This window comes from Mobula hypostoma, chromosome 2 (assembly GCF_963921235.1).
Source record: "Mobula hypostoma chromosome 2, sMobHyp1.1, whole genome shotgun sequence".
Lineage (NCBI taxonomy): Eukaryota > Metazoa > Chordata > Chondrichthyes > Myliobatiformes > Myliobatidae > Mobula > Mobula hypostoma.
The window spans coordinates 56,781,673-56,798,686 of NC_086098.1; the positions used below are offsets into that span (position 1 = coordinate 56,781,673).

Below are 17,014 nucleotides of genomic sequence, written 5' to 3' on the forward strand. Positions count from 1 at the left end.
CATGGTCCTGAAAAACATTGTCTCATTTTTATTGTGTACTGTTCTAGCAGTTATGGTCGAAATGACAATAAAAAGTGACTTGAATTGACTTGAAGAGCAAGAGGATAAGTCGTGAGAGAATAGGACCAATCAAGTGTGACAGCGGAAATGTCTGTATGGAACCAGAGATGATAGGAGAGATATTTAATGAATACTTTGCTTCAGTATTCACTATGGAAAAAGATCTTGGCGATCGTAGGGATGACTTACAGCACATTGGAAAGCTTGAACATATAGAAAGAGGATGGGCTGAAGCTTTGGGAAAGCATGAAGTTGGATAGGTCTCCGGGACTGGATGTGATGTACCCCAGGCGAGGCAGGAGATTGCTGAGCCTCTGGCAATGATCTTCACATCATCAATGGGGACGAGAGAGGTTCCGGAGGATCGGAGGGTTGCAGATGTTGTTTCCTTATTCAAGAAAGGGAGTAGAGATAGCCCGGGAAATTATAGACCAGTGAGTCTTACCTCAGTGGTTGGTTAAGTTGTTGGAAAAGATCCTGAGGGACAGGATTTATGAACATTTGGAGAGGCATAATATGATTAGGAATAGTCAGCATAGCTTTGTGAAAGGCAGGTCGTGCCTTACGAGCCTGATTGAATTTTTTGAGGATGTGACTAAACACATTGATAAAGGTAGAGCAGTAGACGTAGTGCATTTGGATTTCAGCAAGGCATTTGATAAGGTACCCCATGCCAGGCTTATTGAGAAAGTAAGGAGGCATGGGATCCAAGGGGACATTGCTTTGCGGATCCAGAACTGGCTTGCTCACAGAAGGCAAAGAGTGTTTGTAGACAGGTCATATTCTGTATGGAGGTTGGTGACTATTGGTGTGCCTCAGGGTTCTGATCTGGGACTCCTTCTCTTGGTGAATTTTATAAATGACCTGGATGAGGAAATGGAGGGATGGGTTAGTAAATTTGCTGATGATGCAAAGGTTGGGGGAGTTGTGGATAGTGTGGAGGGCTGTCAGAGGTTACAGCAAGGTATTGATAGGATGCAAAACTGGGCTGAGAAGTGGCAGATGGAGTTCAGCCCAGATAAGTGTGAGGTGGTTCATTCTGGTAGGTCAAATATGATGGCAGAATATAGTGTTAATGGTGAGACTCTTGGCAATATGGAGGATCAGAGGGATCTTGGGGTCCAAGTCTATTGGACAATCAAGGCTGCTGCGCAGGTTGACTCTGTGGTTAAGAAGTTGTACGGTGCATTAGCCTTCATCAATAGTGGAATTGAGTTTAGGAGCCGAGAGGCAATGTTGCAGCTATATAGGACCCTGGTCAGACCCCACTTGGAGTACTGTGCTCAGTTCTAGTTGCCTCACTATAGGAAGGATGTGGAAACCATAGAAAGGGTGCAGAGGAGATTTACAAGAATGTTCCCTTATGAGAATAGGTTGAGTGAACTCGGCCTTTTCTCCTTGGAGCAACGGAGGATGAGAGGTGACCTGATAGAGGTGTATAAGATGATGAGAGGCTTTGATCATGTGGATAGTCAGAAGCTTTTTCCCAGGGCTGAAATGGCTAGCACGAGAGGGCACAGTTTTAAGATGCTTGGAAGTTGCTACAGAGGAGATGTCAGGAGTAAGTTTTTTACGCAGTGATGAGTGCATGGAAGGGCTGCCGGCAACGGTGGTGGAGGCGGATACGATAGGGTCTTTTAAGAGACTCCTGGACAGGTACATGGAGCTTAGAAAAATAGAGGGCTGTGGGTAACCCTTGGTAATTTCTAAAGTAAGGACATATTCGGTACAGTTTTGTGGGCCGAAGGGCCTGTATTGCGCTGTGGGTTTTCTATGTTTCTACAGAGGGTAAGGGGTGTGACACAGATATCTTAAAACGGGCTTTATCCTACTCTGCTTCTAGCTCTGGCAACTAAACCCCTTCTTTTATCTTTGGATATATATATTGCTTGATCACCAAACATTTGACAGTGGAGACCTTCTCTCTGTTCTTATCAGGTGCACAAGTTTTACACATAGTTACCTAAATGTGCTGAGGATGGTGTCCTGGGGTTTGATCTAGAGTCAATTGTTTCCTTTAAATCTTATCTTTTTGACTAAATTTAACAAGTTCTTTTCCCATTAGAATACTCTGATTTTATTTTACTTGATTTAATGAACTTTGACATATTCCTTACCGTCCAAATTTCCCCATTGTTTTATTTGTGGGATCCAAGCAATAATTTCTCAGAAGGCAGCTGGCTTTTGTACCCCACTGTAACTCTGAATTGTAGCATTATAACACATCTCTTTAATTTGTAATTGTACCCACCTTTTGGGTTGAATCATACGTGCCTTTGGCTAGTGCATCTGACAATCCATTTATCCTGCTGGACTCAATGTTATGTGCAACAGTGGACTGCTGATGTGCTGAGTTGTGGGAATAGATGTACTGTATATCAAGCTCATGAGCTCATTATCATGTTAACTTGTTTCACTACTAAGATGTAGAATTGCATGGGCATCATTTAGCGATGCTATTCAGGGTCTGTTGTTGATAACCAATTGATATCTTGGTTATCAGGTAATTATTACCACACACTTTACAGATTATTAGGACATTTAACCTGGACCACTTTTTTTAATATCTTACTTCCAGTTTAGATTATTGTCACGTACCCCTTGACGGGAATAAAGAACCAGCAGAGATGGAAACTACTTTGGAGTCTAGTATTGCTGTAAACTAATAATATTTATTAATAACTATGCAATACAGTAAACTAAGTGAAGATAAATCAAACAGGTTAGCAAGAATTATATATATAACTAAGTAAATCAGTAAGTGTGGAAAAATATGTATGAAAAACCAAGCTTTAAGTCTGGGGGTAAAAAAATACAGTCTTACGATGTTAAGTAAAGTTCAGCTTAGTTCAGTTCGTGGAATTTAGTTGAGTAGCGATGGTGAGAGAGAGAGTGAGTGAGTTGAGTCTTCAGGTGAGCTGTTGCCGTTGATCTTCTCGTCGTCCTCTGAAATCCTTCACAAGTCACCGACTGTGACTTTAACAAGAGGAACCGGTTTTCCCATGGTGGAGCTATCACCCTGGCAAGGGTGGACACATAGACAACTCCCCACCAGTCAACCCCTTCTCCTTCACTGGTAGAGCAATTGTATCGATCTGCCTGATCGATCCTCCAAAACCCACTTTCTCCGCGGGCACAACAATGCTCACTCAGTGTCCCGATCATGTGTCTGAGGTCTGTATCATCTGACCTCCTATTTATCTCATCAGGCTGAGCATCACCTGTCATTCAAAGAGTCCCTCCTTTCTTTGTCTGCAAAGAAATGCAAGCAAGCAACAAGTCCTTGAAAGTAACATCATAATGTGCTGTCGGCCACCATAGCAACCTTCGAGCTGCTCAGTGTTATCTCCAAAGTAAAACTCCAAAGTTACCTCCCGTGACAGTCCAACCGTCAATTTTTGTCTCTCTCTCTTTTCCAAACAAACCATCGATGATAAATAACTCTCTCTCTCTCTTCAAACAGTTAATAGGGGCACTCCTGGATCCCCTCACACCATAACTTCTTTGAAGCAACTCTCTAAGTCAAATGTATAGGCTGTATTGCTATTGAAAATGGTAACAATTTCCATATAAAGGAAAATAAAACTTTATCCTTATGTTATTAATAGTTCTTGTGTCCCTTTTTCATGTATGTAACTTTCAAATGTTTTGCTTAGGATGGATTTGATGCCATTAATCCTGAGTGGTCAAAATCAGTGGAAAAGAGGAAAAAGATGAAGGGTAAGAGATATTCTGAATAATGGGATGATTTCTTTCAAATTATTATAAGGATGAATTTTTTAAAATGTTGTTCAACAGTGTCATTTTGGGAGATTGTCATTGAAATGGTAATTTCATATTTTGTAAACTGATTAGAAATTTCGTATTTTCTAATTTGTGTGTTTTCTACTCTAAGCACGCTAACTTTTCAATTAAAATTCCGTACACTTTTTTGGTTTGATGACAGGACTCCTATAAAACCACTTTTCACATGCAGTAGGATTTGCGTATAAATAAAAGGTATTATACTTACAGATACAAGGCACCAGACAAATTAGAGAAAAAGTTAGTTCTAACTGACTTGTCAGTCAGCAACTCTGTTCACAGGGTAACTTGTGTGCCTAGTATTTTCAATACATAGTCTTTTTTCAGGCTTCCAGCCGGGCCCAGGTGTCAATTTTAACTGATGTTTCGATGACTAAGTCCGCTATCTTCATCAGGGATGATGCCTAGGCACGTCTAGTCTGGTGGTATCTATACTTAACTCTCACCTGCTGTCCCTCCTGGTTGGTTAGTCCTCAACCGATCAGTTTTCTGCTTTCCCACCCTAATTGAAATCATAATCCATTTCTTACCTTGAGGGAGACCTTCGTCTATGTTGAAATTCTTATTCTCTAGTCTTATTTCAATGGCTTCCTTCACAAGGCAGTTCCAAAAGCCATTGGCGCACCACAGAAGTTTTGTGCCATCGAAGTCAATCCTGTTGTCATTGTGTATGCAAGGTTCTGCTACAACTGATTTCTCCAGGTGACCAAATAGATACACCACCTATGCTCCTCAGTACAGGTTTCCACCTCATAACAATGAGGAGGAACCAGTTGCCTTCTCTATTTTTCCACTGTTTCAGGAAGGATCGCCAGGATACTGGAAAAATGCCAGATAAATACCATCCACAAACCCATAAGGAAGCTCAAATCCCAGCTTATGCCGGTCAGAGACGACCTGGTTCTCAGGATGGCTGACGTTTATAGGATTCCCTCTGAATGCAGAGTAGCAGGGTGGAAATCTGCATCAAAGAGCGTAGAAGGTGTATCCGTTTGGGTTACCCAGAGAAGTTGGTGCAGTAGAGCATTGCATACGCAATTATCACAGGATTGACTTTGATGGCACAAGAAATACTGTGTCACACCCATGGCCTTTCGGACTACCTGGTGAAGGAAGCATAGAGAATAAGAATTTCAACAAAGACACTAAGGTCTCGCTCTAAATAAGTACTGGAATACAATTTTAAGCAAGTGATTGAGGACTAACCAATCATGAGGGACGGACGACAGGAGTTAAGTATATATACCACTGGTCTAGACATGCCCAGTCATCATCCCTGATGAAGCGAAACGTTGGTTAAAATTGACACTTGGACCCGGCTGGAAGCCCGAGAAGAATTTATGTGTCATATGCACCTGAAAGCTCAAGATCCTTGATAGTATTTTCAAGATTAAATTTCCCTTTCTTTTCTGGGTATTTAAATCTCCTTAAGCTTGTCTTGTTTAATTACCTTGGAAGAACTTTAATTTTTACAATATCACTTGTCCTTCAGACAGATCATCATTTTATCCCCTCAATGATGTAAACTGGTGGGCCAATAATTCTGTTATTCTGGCCCGCTGTTCTGGCGCTCTTACTGTTTCCTCTGTGAAAACATTGAAAAACCTGCTTGGACAGTCTTGTGAATGGTTTGAATCTTCACCTCAAGTTACTGCAGCCCATGACGGAAGCTTTATGAGCTTAGAGGTACTGATTATTTTTGATTTGTGTGGATTTGCATGAAAATTGTGAATGTCTAGAACTTTAAACTTTAATAATAGAACATGTTTAATAATTCTCTTTTTCATTTTTTAAAAAACTTTCATGCCTTTTATCATATTTTAATCAAGATTTTTTAATTGTTGAATATTTTCAATGGGCTCAATTTCTTTTCCTCCCCAACACTGCTGGGATAATTCTTCGCTTAATAACAAAGCAGCACTTGAACCTTTATTTTTGCAACCCTTATTCCCTTGTCTCCAACCATTTTTCCTACTCAGTATTCTTGACTGCATTGTAATCTTCCATATACTTGCTCAACTTTTCCAGAATGCCAGATATTTGAGTCTTCTGTTGGGTTTTTGCCTCATGGTTTATCTTGGCTTTTGTCTACACCTTTTTTCTTTAACCCCTTACCTTTTCACTGTCATCCTATGATGGCATGATGCTTGTTTGTTTTCCACTTTCATGTATTCAGCTGTAGCCAGTGAAATAGCTGCTATGGCTTTACTTCCTGCTCTGTGTTGCCTTGCATGATCCCTAACGATATATCGTTGGCCTCTCTCTCTTCTCATCTGCATCCTTTCCATTGGTGAGCTCTGAAAACATGTCTGTTTGCAGGAATCCCCTCAACACATCATTGACTACTGGGGAAGAAAAATATTCTCCACAGTCATTCTTAATCGTTGAGAATAATCGTTGGAGAGTTTTTGTATTTTGCTGAATGAAATATCCACACCAATAATTATTTAATATTTGCAGAGGCTTAAAATGTGCTTTTGTTGGAGATGTGATCTTTGCATGTGTCAAATCTGCTTTGCTGGATTTTGTATCTCTGCTGTTTTGTCAATTGTTCCGTAAGTTAGGGCTACTTTTTCACAAGGAAAAGCTGGATATTTGAATGCTTAAGATTTCCCTATACATTTTTTTTTGTATATATACTTTTCAGTGTGAAGTAAAGCTGGCTCACAAGAGATATCGTTTGGAAAATAATTCAGTAGATGATGAGGGTGATGAAGATTCTGACTCCGATGATGAGTGCTCTGCCAAAGCTCGATACTTTGGCTATGTAAAACAGGGCCTGTATTACCTCACAGAAATGGAGCGATTTGCGCCACCTCGAAAACGACCACGAACAATCACAAAAACCTATAGGCTTGTAAGTTTGAAGTCCACAACTCCAGAGGAGCTTTATCAAAGAAAGGTCAGTATAAATTTGAAAATAAATAACCAAGAAATACATTGGAAATGTACTTGAAGTGTTCATGTCCAGTTCAAAGCAATATATCACCAGATTAAGTTCAATTGATTTATATACTGATTGTAAAACAGCATTGGGTAACTAATGTGTTAATTAGATATTAGTGGATCACAGTGTCATAAATGAGATTTTGATATCCACAATGTGCAAAAGTGAACTGATATACAAATGGCGATACTCAGCTGGACAGGCATAATCTGTGGAAACAGAGTTCATTTTTCAGGTTGACGGCCAATGCTCACTCCTAAGAATTTGTCTTGCATGCCTTTGAGGTTTTGGTATTGACAACATCATATCTTTAGGTGATAGTAAACTATCTGTCAGAATTTTTTGCTAACAACGAATCATTTTCAATGAATTATTATCAACCCAGTGCCCAAGAGGGTGGTAGTAACCTGCCTTAATGATTACTGTCCAGTGACACTAACCTCAGCAATAATGAAGTGCTTTGAGCGGCTGCTTGAGGATCACATTAAATCCCATCTTCCTGTTACATTGGACATTTTCTAGCTGGCTTATCGCTCAAATTGGTCCACTGGCAATGCCATCCCCTCTGCCCTCCACTCCGTCCTATACCATCTGAAAAATGGTGCCTCCTACACCAGTACAGACAAGAGAAAATCTGCAGATACTGGAAATCCAAGCAACATATACAAAATACTGGAGGAACTCAGCAGGCCTGGCAGCATCTAGGAAATGATGACAGTCAATGTTTCAGGCTGAAACCCTTTGGCAGGACTGGAGAAAAAACAGGCTGAGGAGTAGATTTAAAATGTGGGGGGAGGGGAGAGAGAAACACAAGGTGATAGGTGAGACCTAAAGGGGGAGGTAATGAAGTAAAGAGCTGGGAAGTAAATTGGTGAAAGAGACAGAAGGTTATGGAAGAAAGAAAAGGGGGGAGGAGCACCAGAGTGAGGCGATGGGCGGGAAGGAAATAAGGCGATGGGAGATGGTGAAGGAGCGGGGCAGTGGGAGGGATTACCGGAAGTTTGAGAAATCGATGTTCTTGCCATCAGGTTGGAGGCTACCCAAGTGGAATATAAGGTGTTGTTCAACCTGAGTGTGACCTCATCACGACAGTGGAGAAGGCCAGGGATAAACATATTAGAGTAGGAAGTGGAGCTACAGTGGGTGGCCACTGGGCTATCCTGCTTTTTCAGGCAGTAGGTGCTCAGCGAAGTTGTCTCCCAATCTATGTTGGGTCTCACCGATATACAGGTGGCAACACTGGGAGCACCGGACATGGTATATGACCCCAACAGACTCACAGGTGAAATGTTGCCTCACTTGGATGGACTGTTCAGGTTCCTGAAAGGTAGTGAGAGAGGAGGTGTAGGGGCAGCTGTACCACTTGTTCCGCTTGCAGGGATGAGTGCCAGGAGGGAGATGAGTGGGGAGGGACGAATGGACAAGGGACTGGTGTAGGGTGTGATCCTTGTGGAAAGCAGAAAGTTGTGGGGGCGGAAGGTGTCTTTGGTGGTGGGATCCCGCTGGAGGTGGTGGAAGTTTTGGAGAATTATGTACTGGACGCAGAGGCTGGTGGGTGGTAGTTGAGAACGAGGAATCCTATCCCTGGTAGGGTGGGGTAATGGCAGATGTGCGCAAAATGGAAGCGATGCTGTTGACAGCAGCGTTGATGGTGCAGGAAAGGAAGCCCTGTTCTTTGAAAAAGGAGGATGAGTCTTTCATTCTAGAATGAAAAGTCTCATCCTGAGAACAGATGCCACAGAGACGGAGGAATACACCAGCATCCTGTTTATCGACTTCAGCTTGGCATTTAATATTATCAATCTTCAGAAGCTGGTGGGTGAACTGTCCTCACTGGATCTCTGTACCTCTCTCTGTAATTGGATCTTGCACCTTATTGACAGAAAGATCACAGTCAGTCCGTATTGGCAGCAACATCTTTAGCTACATCATGATAATCATCACATCTCCAAGGTTGCGCGCTCAGCCTGCTGCTGTTCACACTGCTGACACCTTACTGGGCACATTGAGATGCAGCTCAAATCGAATCAAGTTCACTGATGAAAACAGTGACTGGCCTGATCAGCAATAACGATGAGACTGCGTCCAGAGAGGAGGTAGAGTGGTTTGTAGAATGGTATGAGCATACCCACTCGAGTCTCAATGTTGACAAGATTGTGGACTTTTAGGAAAGTGCAGGCTGACCACTCCTCAATACACATAAATGGCTCCTCTGTGGAGAGAGTTGGGCACCAAGTTTCTGGGAGTGTACATAACAGACGATCTCACCTGGTCCCTCAACACTACCTTTTTAGTCAAGAAAGCACAGCAGCGACTCCACTTCCTAAGGAGATTGAGGGGCAAATGAGGCTCCCCCACCCGCCATTCTAACCAATTTTTGTAGAAACATCATTGAGAGTGTCTGGACCAGCTACATAACTATCCGGTACAGGAATTGCAAGGCATCTGACTGCAGGACCCTACAAAGAATTGCGAAGACTGCTGAGAAGATCATCAGGGTCTCTCTTCCACCCATCCGAGATATTTATGAGGACCGCTGCATACCCAGGGCTCTTAACAATTCCAAAGATCCCTCCCGTCCATCCTACAATCTATCTGATGCTCTACCATAAGGCAGAAGATACAGTAGCATAAGGACAATGTCTGTTATGATGGGAAATAACTTCTTACAGGCTGTGAAATTATTGAACTTCCTGACCACCCCCAGATCTCGTCATGTATGAAGTGCCAGGAGCATTATACTGTTTACTTTTTAATTTGTGTTGTAAATACACCTTATGCTATATGCCAATCTTCTGGAATACATTTTACTATTAGTTAATTTATTTGTGGTAATATTACTTTGTGTTGTGTGAGAGTTATATGTACTGTGTTGTGCATCTTGGTCTGGAGGAATGATGTTCTGTTCGGTGGTGTACGCGTACATGTTTGAATGACAATAAACCTGGAACGGTTGATATAACTGTTAGTATTTTTACCCTAAATCATATACATTTATGTTTTTGATCTTCTTTAAAAATAATACTTAGCATCTCCAGCGATGTTGCTGATAATCTGTTTGGGAGAATTTTTCTCATGAAGATAGTATCAGATCATAAACTTGTTCGAAAAAAAAGTCTTTTTCTATTACCAACTCATTGTTGATAGAATCTAGATGCTAGTTAACCATAGGAAGCCTTTTTGTGTTTGAGTGTCTCACTTTGATTTAACGTGTTAATTATTCATTTGGTCTTTATACTAGACCTTGCATTTCTGAGTAATGTATAACAATTTTAATCTTTTGGTGAAAGATATATGCCAAAGGAAAGTACTATACCAATGGTAGAAGCTTTTTGCAGATTTTTTTGTTTCATTTCTGGGTAAAGCTCTTTCATCATAATGGAAGAAAGACAGGGCTGACCAGCAAAATGAAGAAATATGTTAAAAGATGGAGGTCCAGTATGCTGAATACAAGAATATCGAGTGGTTACAGATGAATTAATAGCTGTGAATTAGTTTTTAATGTTGCAGTGGTATTAGAAATGCTGGATTACGCTCAAGACTCAATGAGCACATGAAAATAAGATGCTAAAGCAGAGTGGAAAGAAGATTAAAGTGAACATTTTTGCTAAATTCTGTGTATTAATATTAATTCTGTTTCCACAGGTATACCTTTAACAGTAAGTTTAGTAAAACACTGATATTAGCCTATAGTTGAAATTCTTGTCAACCACTTTAAAGCAACTTGCTTTGAAATTTGCATTCTCCATTATCTTGTCTGTTCATGTGAAAATATTAGGCATGATGATTTCTGGAGAAATAACCTTTATATAGAGTATACATTTTATTTGGTGCCTTTTCTTCGGAAGGTTTTAAACCTGGAATATGAGACGATTTTATGTTTGAATCTGGAGAAAATTAGAAGTAACCTTTATGATTCTTCATTTAAATTTGAACAGATTTGGGGACCTTTTATTCGATATTTTCATTTAATGTAATATTTACCCTTCTTGTTTTTTTTTCACTGTTTTAATGGAGGTCGGGATTGAGGACGTGATTTTAAGTTTAACTCTGTTTGGTTTCAAGTTAGCCCATTGCTTTGCTTTGCTTTTAGTTAGTTGCACGGTGGGTTTTTTTTGGGGGTTTTTTTTTCTTTTTTTTCCATTGATATATATAAAATCTAGTATACTATTATGTTATCTTGGTTTCTTATGCTTAAATTACATTGTTTGTAGTATTTTCTTTTTGGTATTGTTATCTTTTGGAATTTTATTATATTTTAACATTGTATTAATGTTTATATGGCTTACCTTTTTTGTATACTTACTCAATAAAAAGATTTAAAAAGAAAAGAAAGAAAGAAACCTGGAATATGACTTGAGCAATATTTCACAATTTACAGTATGTATTTATTAAGAACAGTATATTCGACTTTGTTGTTCAGTGCCCTATTTAGTTAAGTGAGACTCGTGTAAATGGATTATTATAGGTTATGCTTCTCTTGACTTTTTATAATCCTTACATTCCCAGGAGTCCCAAATAAGCTTCCCGCTTCCTATTTTTTTCTCATCAGTGTTTGTATCACTTTGAAATGTATTATTGTGAACTGTTGGGTAACTATGCATTGCAAAAGATATGGGAGCTTACTTGTAGTGTGAGAAAATGGGATGTATTTTGTTTTATTCCTTTTGAATGAAAATTGCTAAACAGTGATTTCATGTGAGCTACAATCTTCCATAAGTGGCCTCCTTAGAATTAAATCAACCAGACTAGTAATGTTGGTGATGCAAACTTGCACTTTTGCATCCAAGACGTTTAAATTTGAGTAGTCTGTCGTATTTCCATTTTCTTTTCCTTCAGCTCTTAAGGCTTTGCCAATAAACAATAACATTTCTTAAAACACCTTATACCTTTGTTGGATTACTTACTTGGTGCTTGTTATGTAGCTGGCATTTAGGGCAGCAATGATGGTCCTCCATCTCTGGAGGTGTTGATGGCTTTCTTCATTATGTCAGTAGCTTCACCTTGGTTTTCACTACTGTCAGTCATGCAAGTCCCAGGTGAAGACTGAGGAATACCATCACACTCAGATGTAGAAGAATTCTTCATTACTGATTCTGTAACAATTTTGTTTTACCAGTTAGGGTTGTTAGCCCTGAGCTGAACCTCTGAACCTGGAGGACCGGTGGACAACTCTTAGTCTGGCCTCCACTCTTTGACCTGTTTGGGATGGGTGACCCTACCAAGCCCCAAAGCATAAAGCCCTGACTCCAGCTAACATGGCTCTCTGGGCCACTGAGTCACACAAGCCTCCAAACCATGACAAGGTTGTTGTCATTTTATAGGCTTATCAAAGTTTGACACCTTTAATTCTACTTGTATACTTCAAATTCATCTTCATTAAAGGGGATGATACAATTCATTGCCATTCACTGTTTCATATTCTTCTTTCTTAAAATTATAAATATAAAGGTATGTGGGATCTCTAAATATTGGTAAGATGTATGATAGGATTCCAAAGGAATCAGTGCCAATCCTCCTTAGCAATGATGGTTAGTTTCAATGATTTGGACTTGGTGTAAGACCGTGAATAGAAGTTTTCAGATTAAACCAATATGGGCAATTTGGCTGATAGAATTTTCTACTTCACTGTACTTCAGGTACGATCCATTGATTGTGTCCATCCTGATGAATTTGGAGAGGGGAAAACATGAAAAATGTTAAGAAACTTGGAAGGGTAGAGATGCCTGTAGTTATCTAAATGTAGGAGGACAGATAAATATATTAATTGTGAAAGCATATAGGAAATGTATCGCTTGTTGGCCAAGGCACAGAAGAGATCAGTATGTGAACCAATGTACTACAGCATGCACACTGTTTTGATCACCACCCTTTGGATGGATATGTAGAGATAGCCGAAATGCATCAAATACTAGATGGGGGTGGGGAGGGGTGGATATGCCGACAAGGCTAACATTTATTGTTCATGCTTAAGTGTTGATTTAATTACAAACCCCATTTCCAGAAAAATTGGGATATTTTCCAAAATGCAATAAAAACAAAAATCTGTGATATGTTAATTCATGTGAACCTTTATTTAACCGACAAAAGTACAAAGAAAAGATTTTCAATAGTTTTACTGATCAAATTAATTGTATTTTGTAAACATACACAAATTTAGAATTTGATGGCTGCAACACACTCAACAAAAGTTGGGACAGAGGCCAGACCATTGTGTTACATCACCTTTCCTTTTAATAACACTTTTTAATCGTTTTGGAACTGAGGATACTAATTGTAGTAGATTTGCAATTGGAAATTTTGTCCATTCTTGCTTGATATAAGACTTAAGCTGCTCAACAGTCCGTGGTCTCCGTTGTCTGATTCTCCTCTTCATGATGCGCCATACATTCTCAATAGGAGATAGATCTGGACTGGCAGCAGGCCAGTCAAGCACACGCACTCTGTGTCTACAAAGCCACGCTGTTGTAGCTCGTGCAGAATGTGGTCTGGCATTGTCCTCCTGAAATAAGCATGGAGGTCCCGGGAAGAGACATCGCCTTGATGGCAACATATGTCTCTCTAAAATCCTAATATACGCCTCAGAGTCAATGGTACCTTCACATACATGCAACTCACCCATGCACCCCCATACCATCACAGATGCTGGCTTTTGCACCTTTCGCTGATAACAATCTGGATGGTCGTTTTCATCTTTGGCACGGAGAACTCAACGCCCGTTTTTTCCGAAAACTAGCTGAAATGTGGACTCATCTGACCACAGCACACGGTTCCACAGTCTTTCGGTCCATCTGAGATGAGCTCGGGCCCAGAGAACTCGCCAGCGTTTCTGCATAGAGTTTATGTATGGCTTCCTCCTTGCGTAATACAGTTTCCAGTTGCAGTTCTGGATGCAGCGACAGACTGTGTTGATTGACAATGGTTTTCCGAAGTACTCCTGAGCCCAGGTGGCTATAATTGTCACAGTAGCATGACGGTTTCTTAGGCAGTGCCGCCTAAGGGCTCGAAGATCAGGCGCATTCAGCAGTGGTTTCCGACCTTGCCCTTTACGCACTGAATTCTCTGAATCTTTTCACAATAGATGTTGAAAGACCTAAATTCTCTGCAATCTTGCGTTGAGAAATGTTCCTTTTGAACTGACTAACAATTCTCTCACGAATTTTGGCACAAAGGGGTGAGCCACGACCCATCCTTGCTTGGAAAGACTGAGCCTTTGATGGACGCTACTTTTATACCCAGTCATGATACCTCACCTGCTACCAATTGGCCAGCTTAATGGGGAGTCTTCCAAACCGGTGTTACTGGAATATTCTGTGCACTTTTCAATCTTATTTTAACTCTGTCCCAACTTTTGTTGAGTGTGTTGCAGCCATCAAATTCTAAATTTGTGTATATTTACAAAATACAATTAAGTTGGTCGGTAAAACTATTGAAAATCTTTTCTTTGTACTTTTGTCAGTTAAATAAAGGTTCACATGAATTAACATATCACAGATTTTTGTTTTTATTGCATTTTGGAAAATATCCCAACTTTTCTGGAAATGGTGTTTGTATGTAGCTTGACTGGTCATTTTCAGAAGGCAACTATGAGTCAACCGTTTTGCCATAGATCTGAAATCACATAGAGACAGTGTCAGGTGAAAATGGCAGATTACCTTCCTTGAAGGACAATTGATCTAGCATGCAGGCTTGAATAAAGCCATTAATGGTAATAAATCTGGATTCCTTTTTTTTTGTGTGGAATTATTGACTAGAGTATTTAAATAAAATGCTAACTAATGAAATGTCAGAAATATTAAAGCAATGCTGGATAGAAAATGATTGCATTGGGCAGACATGCTTTAGTCTTAAAATATCATTAATCATTGTGTATATTTGTCTTTTTAAAACTGTACTTCTTCAGATTGACAATGAAGAATATGGTGAAGCATTGAGTCTTGCACAAGCCTATGACCTTGACAGTGATCTAGTATATCAAAGACAATGGAGAAAATCACCTGTTAATATCGCTTCTATTCAGGATTACTTGGTATGTTTTCTTCATAAAACTTGACTATTTCAGCAGATTACCTAATTTCACATGTTTAGCTTTTAGATTTTATTTTTGCATCAACAGAGTTCAGCTTTTCTTTGTGAAGTGCATTTTAAATCTACTTTAAATTTGTTTTAATGGACTTGCCTGATAATTTGTTTTATCTGCCAAGAATTTTGTAATTAACAGTTAGGTCTTAATTCAAGTAGAGCTTTATTACCTTCTAACAAAGAGCAATATATTTTACGAGTTATTTCTTTAAGGTTATGAGTTTCATCTCACATAATGAACTCTGCAGATATCATCTTGCAACTCCAACATGCACCAATTTCTGATTTGTATTTTCATTGGTTCTCAGTGTCTTATCAGATGACACAGTTTCGACTTAAGACTCATGATTTGTTTTGTCTTTTGATTTCTGAGTAAGTGAATAGGATTGTTATTTAAAATTAATATCACTTGTTATTTCAGAGTAAAATTAAGAAACGCTCCTGGGTCCTACATGAATGTGTGGAAAGAGTACCTGAAAATGTTGATGCAGCCAGGGAGTTGCTTCAATATGGACTGAAAGGCACTGACTTGGAGGCACTTATTGCTATAGGAAAAGGAGAAGATAGAGGCAGGTTTGTCAGTTGATTTTAAGAATTATATAACTTTCTGCTCCTCCTTCTCTACCCATATATGCAATGTAACATCTAGTTTTATTTTTCAGTGTGGCATTAATGTCTACAGTTTGCAAGAAGTTATGGTATTCTGTTTCCAAATATCAACAGGTTAAAATCTACTGTTTCTTAGTTTTCCTTTGATATTGGTTAAAACTGGATGAAATTATTTTGTGAATGATTAAAGAATTTTGTGGCAAGCGTACCTTACTTTGACATGATTTAATGCTATTTTCTCATATTCACCTATTTAGTATTTCTTTCATAGAAACATAGAAAGCCTACCGCACAATACAGGCCCTTCAGCCCACAAAGTTGTGCCAAACATGTCCTTACCTTAGAAATTACTAGGCTTACCCATAGCCCTCTATTTTTTCTAAGCTCCATGTACCTATCCAAAAGTCTGTTAAAAGACCCTATCGTATCCGCCTCCACCACTGTTGCCAGCAGCCCATTCCACACACACACCACTCTCTGAGTAAAAAAACTTACCCCTGATATCTCCTCTGTACCTACTCCCCAGCACCTTAAACCTGTATCCTCTTGTGGCAAACATTTCAGCCCTGGGAAAAAGCCTCCGACTATCCTTACGCTCAATGCCTCTCATCATCTTATACACCTCTATCAAGTCACCTCTCATCCTCTGTCGCTCCAAGGAGAAAAGGCGGAGTTCACTCAACCTGTTCTCATTAGGCATGCTCCCCAATCCAGGCAACATCCTTGTAAATCTCCTCTGCACCCTTTCTATGGCTTCCACATCTTTTCTGTAGTAAGGCGACCAAAACTGAGCACAGTACTCCAAGTGGGGTCTGACCAGGGTCCTATATAGCTGCAACATTACCTCTCGGCTCCTAAGTTCAATTCCACGATTAATGATTAAAGATCTCTGTGATCTTCTACACTGCCAAGAGTCTTACCATTAATACGATATTCTGCCATCATATTTGACCTACCAAAATGAACCACTTCACACTTACCTGGGTTGAACTCCATCTGCCACTTCTCAGCCCAGTTTTTCGGCAGTATCAATGTCCTGCTGTAACCTCTGACAGCTCTCCACACTATCCACAACACCTCCAACCTTTGTGTCATCAGCAAACTTACTAACCCATCATCCACTTCCTCATCCAGGTCATTTATAAAAATCACGAAGAGTAAGGGTCCCAAAACGGATCCCTGAGGCACGCCACTGGTGATCGACCTCCATGCAGAATATGACTCATCTAGAACTACTCTTTGCCTTCTATGGGCAAGTCAGTTCTGGATCCACAAAGCAATGTCCCCTTGGATCCCCTGCCTCCTTACTTTCTCAATAAGCCTTGCATGGGGTACCTTATCAAATGCCTTTCTGAAATCCATATACACTATATCTACTGCAATTCCTTCATCAGTGTGTTTAGTCACATCCTCAAAAAATTCAATCAGGCTCATAAGGCATGACCTGCCCTTGACAAAGCCATGCTGAGTCTTCCTAATCATATTATACCTCTCCAAATATTCATAAATCCT

The 17,014-nt window shown here is 39.9% G+C and overlaps 1 protein-coding gene across 3 annotated transcripts in view; it reads left to right on the forward strand.

The window, feature by feature from the left end:
• The window catches only part of nbas (NBAS subunit of NRZ tethering complex), a 322,014-nt gene that overhangs the window by 39,120 nt on the left and 265,880 nt on the right, over positions 1-17,014 (forward strand). For all 3 annotated transcript variants that reach the window (XM_063037332.1, XM_063037350.1, XM_063037341.1), the window contains exons 13-17: positions 3,717-3,780; positions 5,357-5,550; positions 6,512-6,766; positions 14,715-14,840; positions 15,315-15,466. In XM_063037332.1, coding sequence (XP_062893402.1) covers positions 3,717-3,780; positions 5,357-5,550; positions 6,512-6,766; positions 14,715-14,840; positions 15,315-15,466 — 791 coding nt within the window. The remainder of the gene's footprint in view (positions 1-3,716; positions 3,781-5,356; positions 5,551-6,511; positions 6,767-14,714; positions 14,841-15,314; positions 15,467-17,014) is intronic.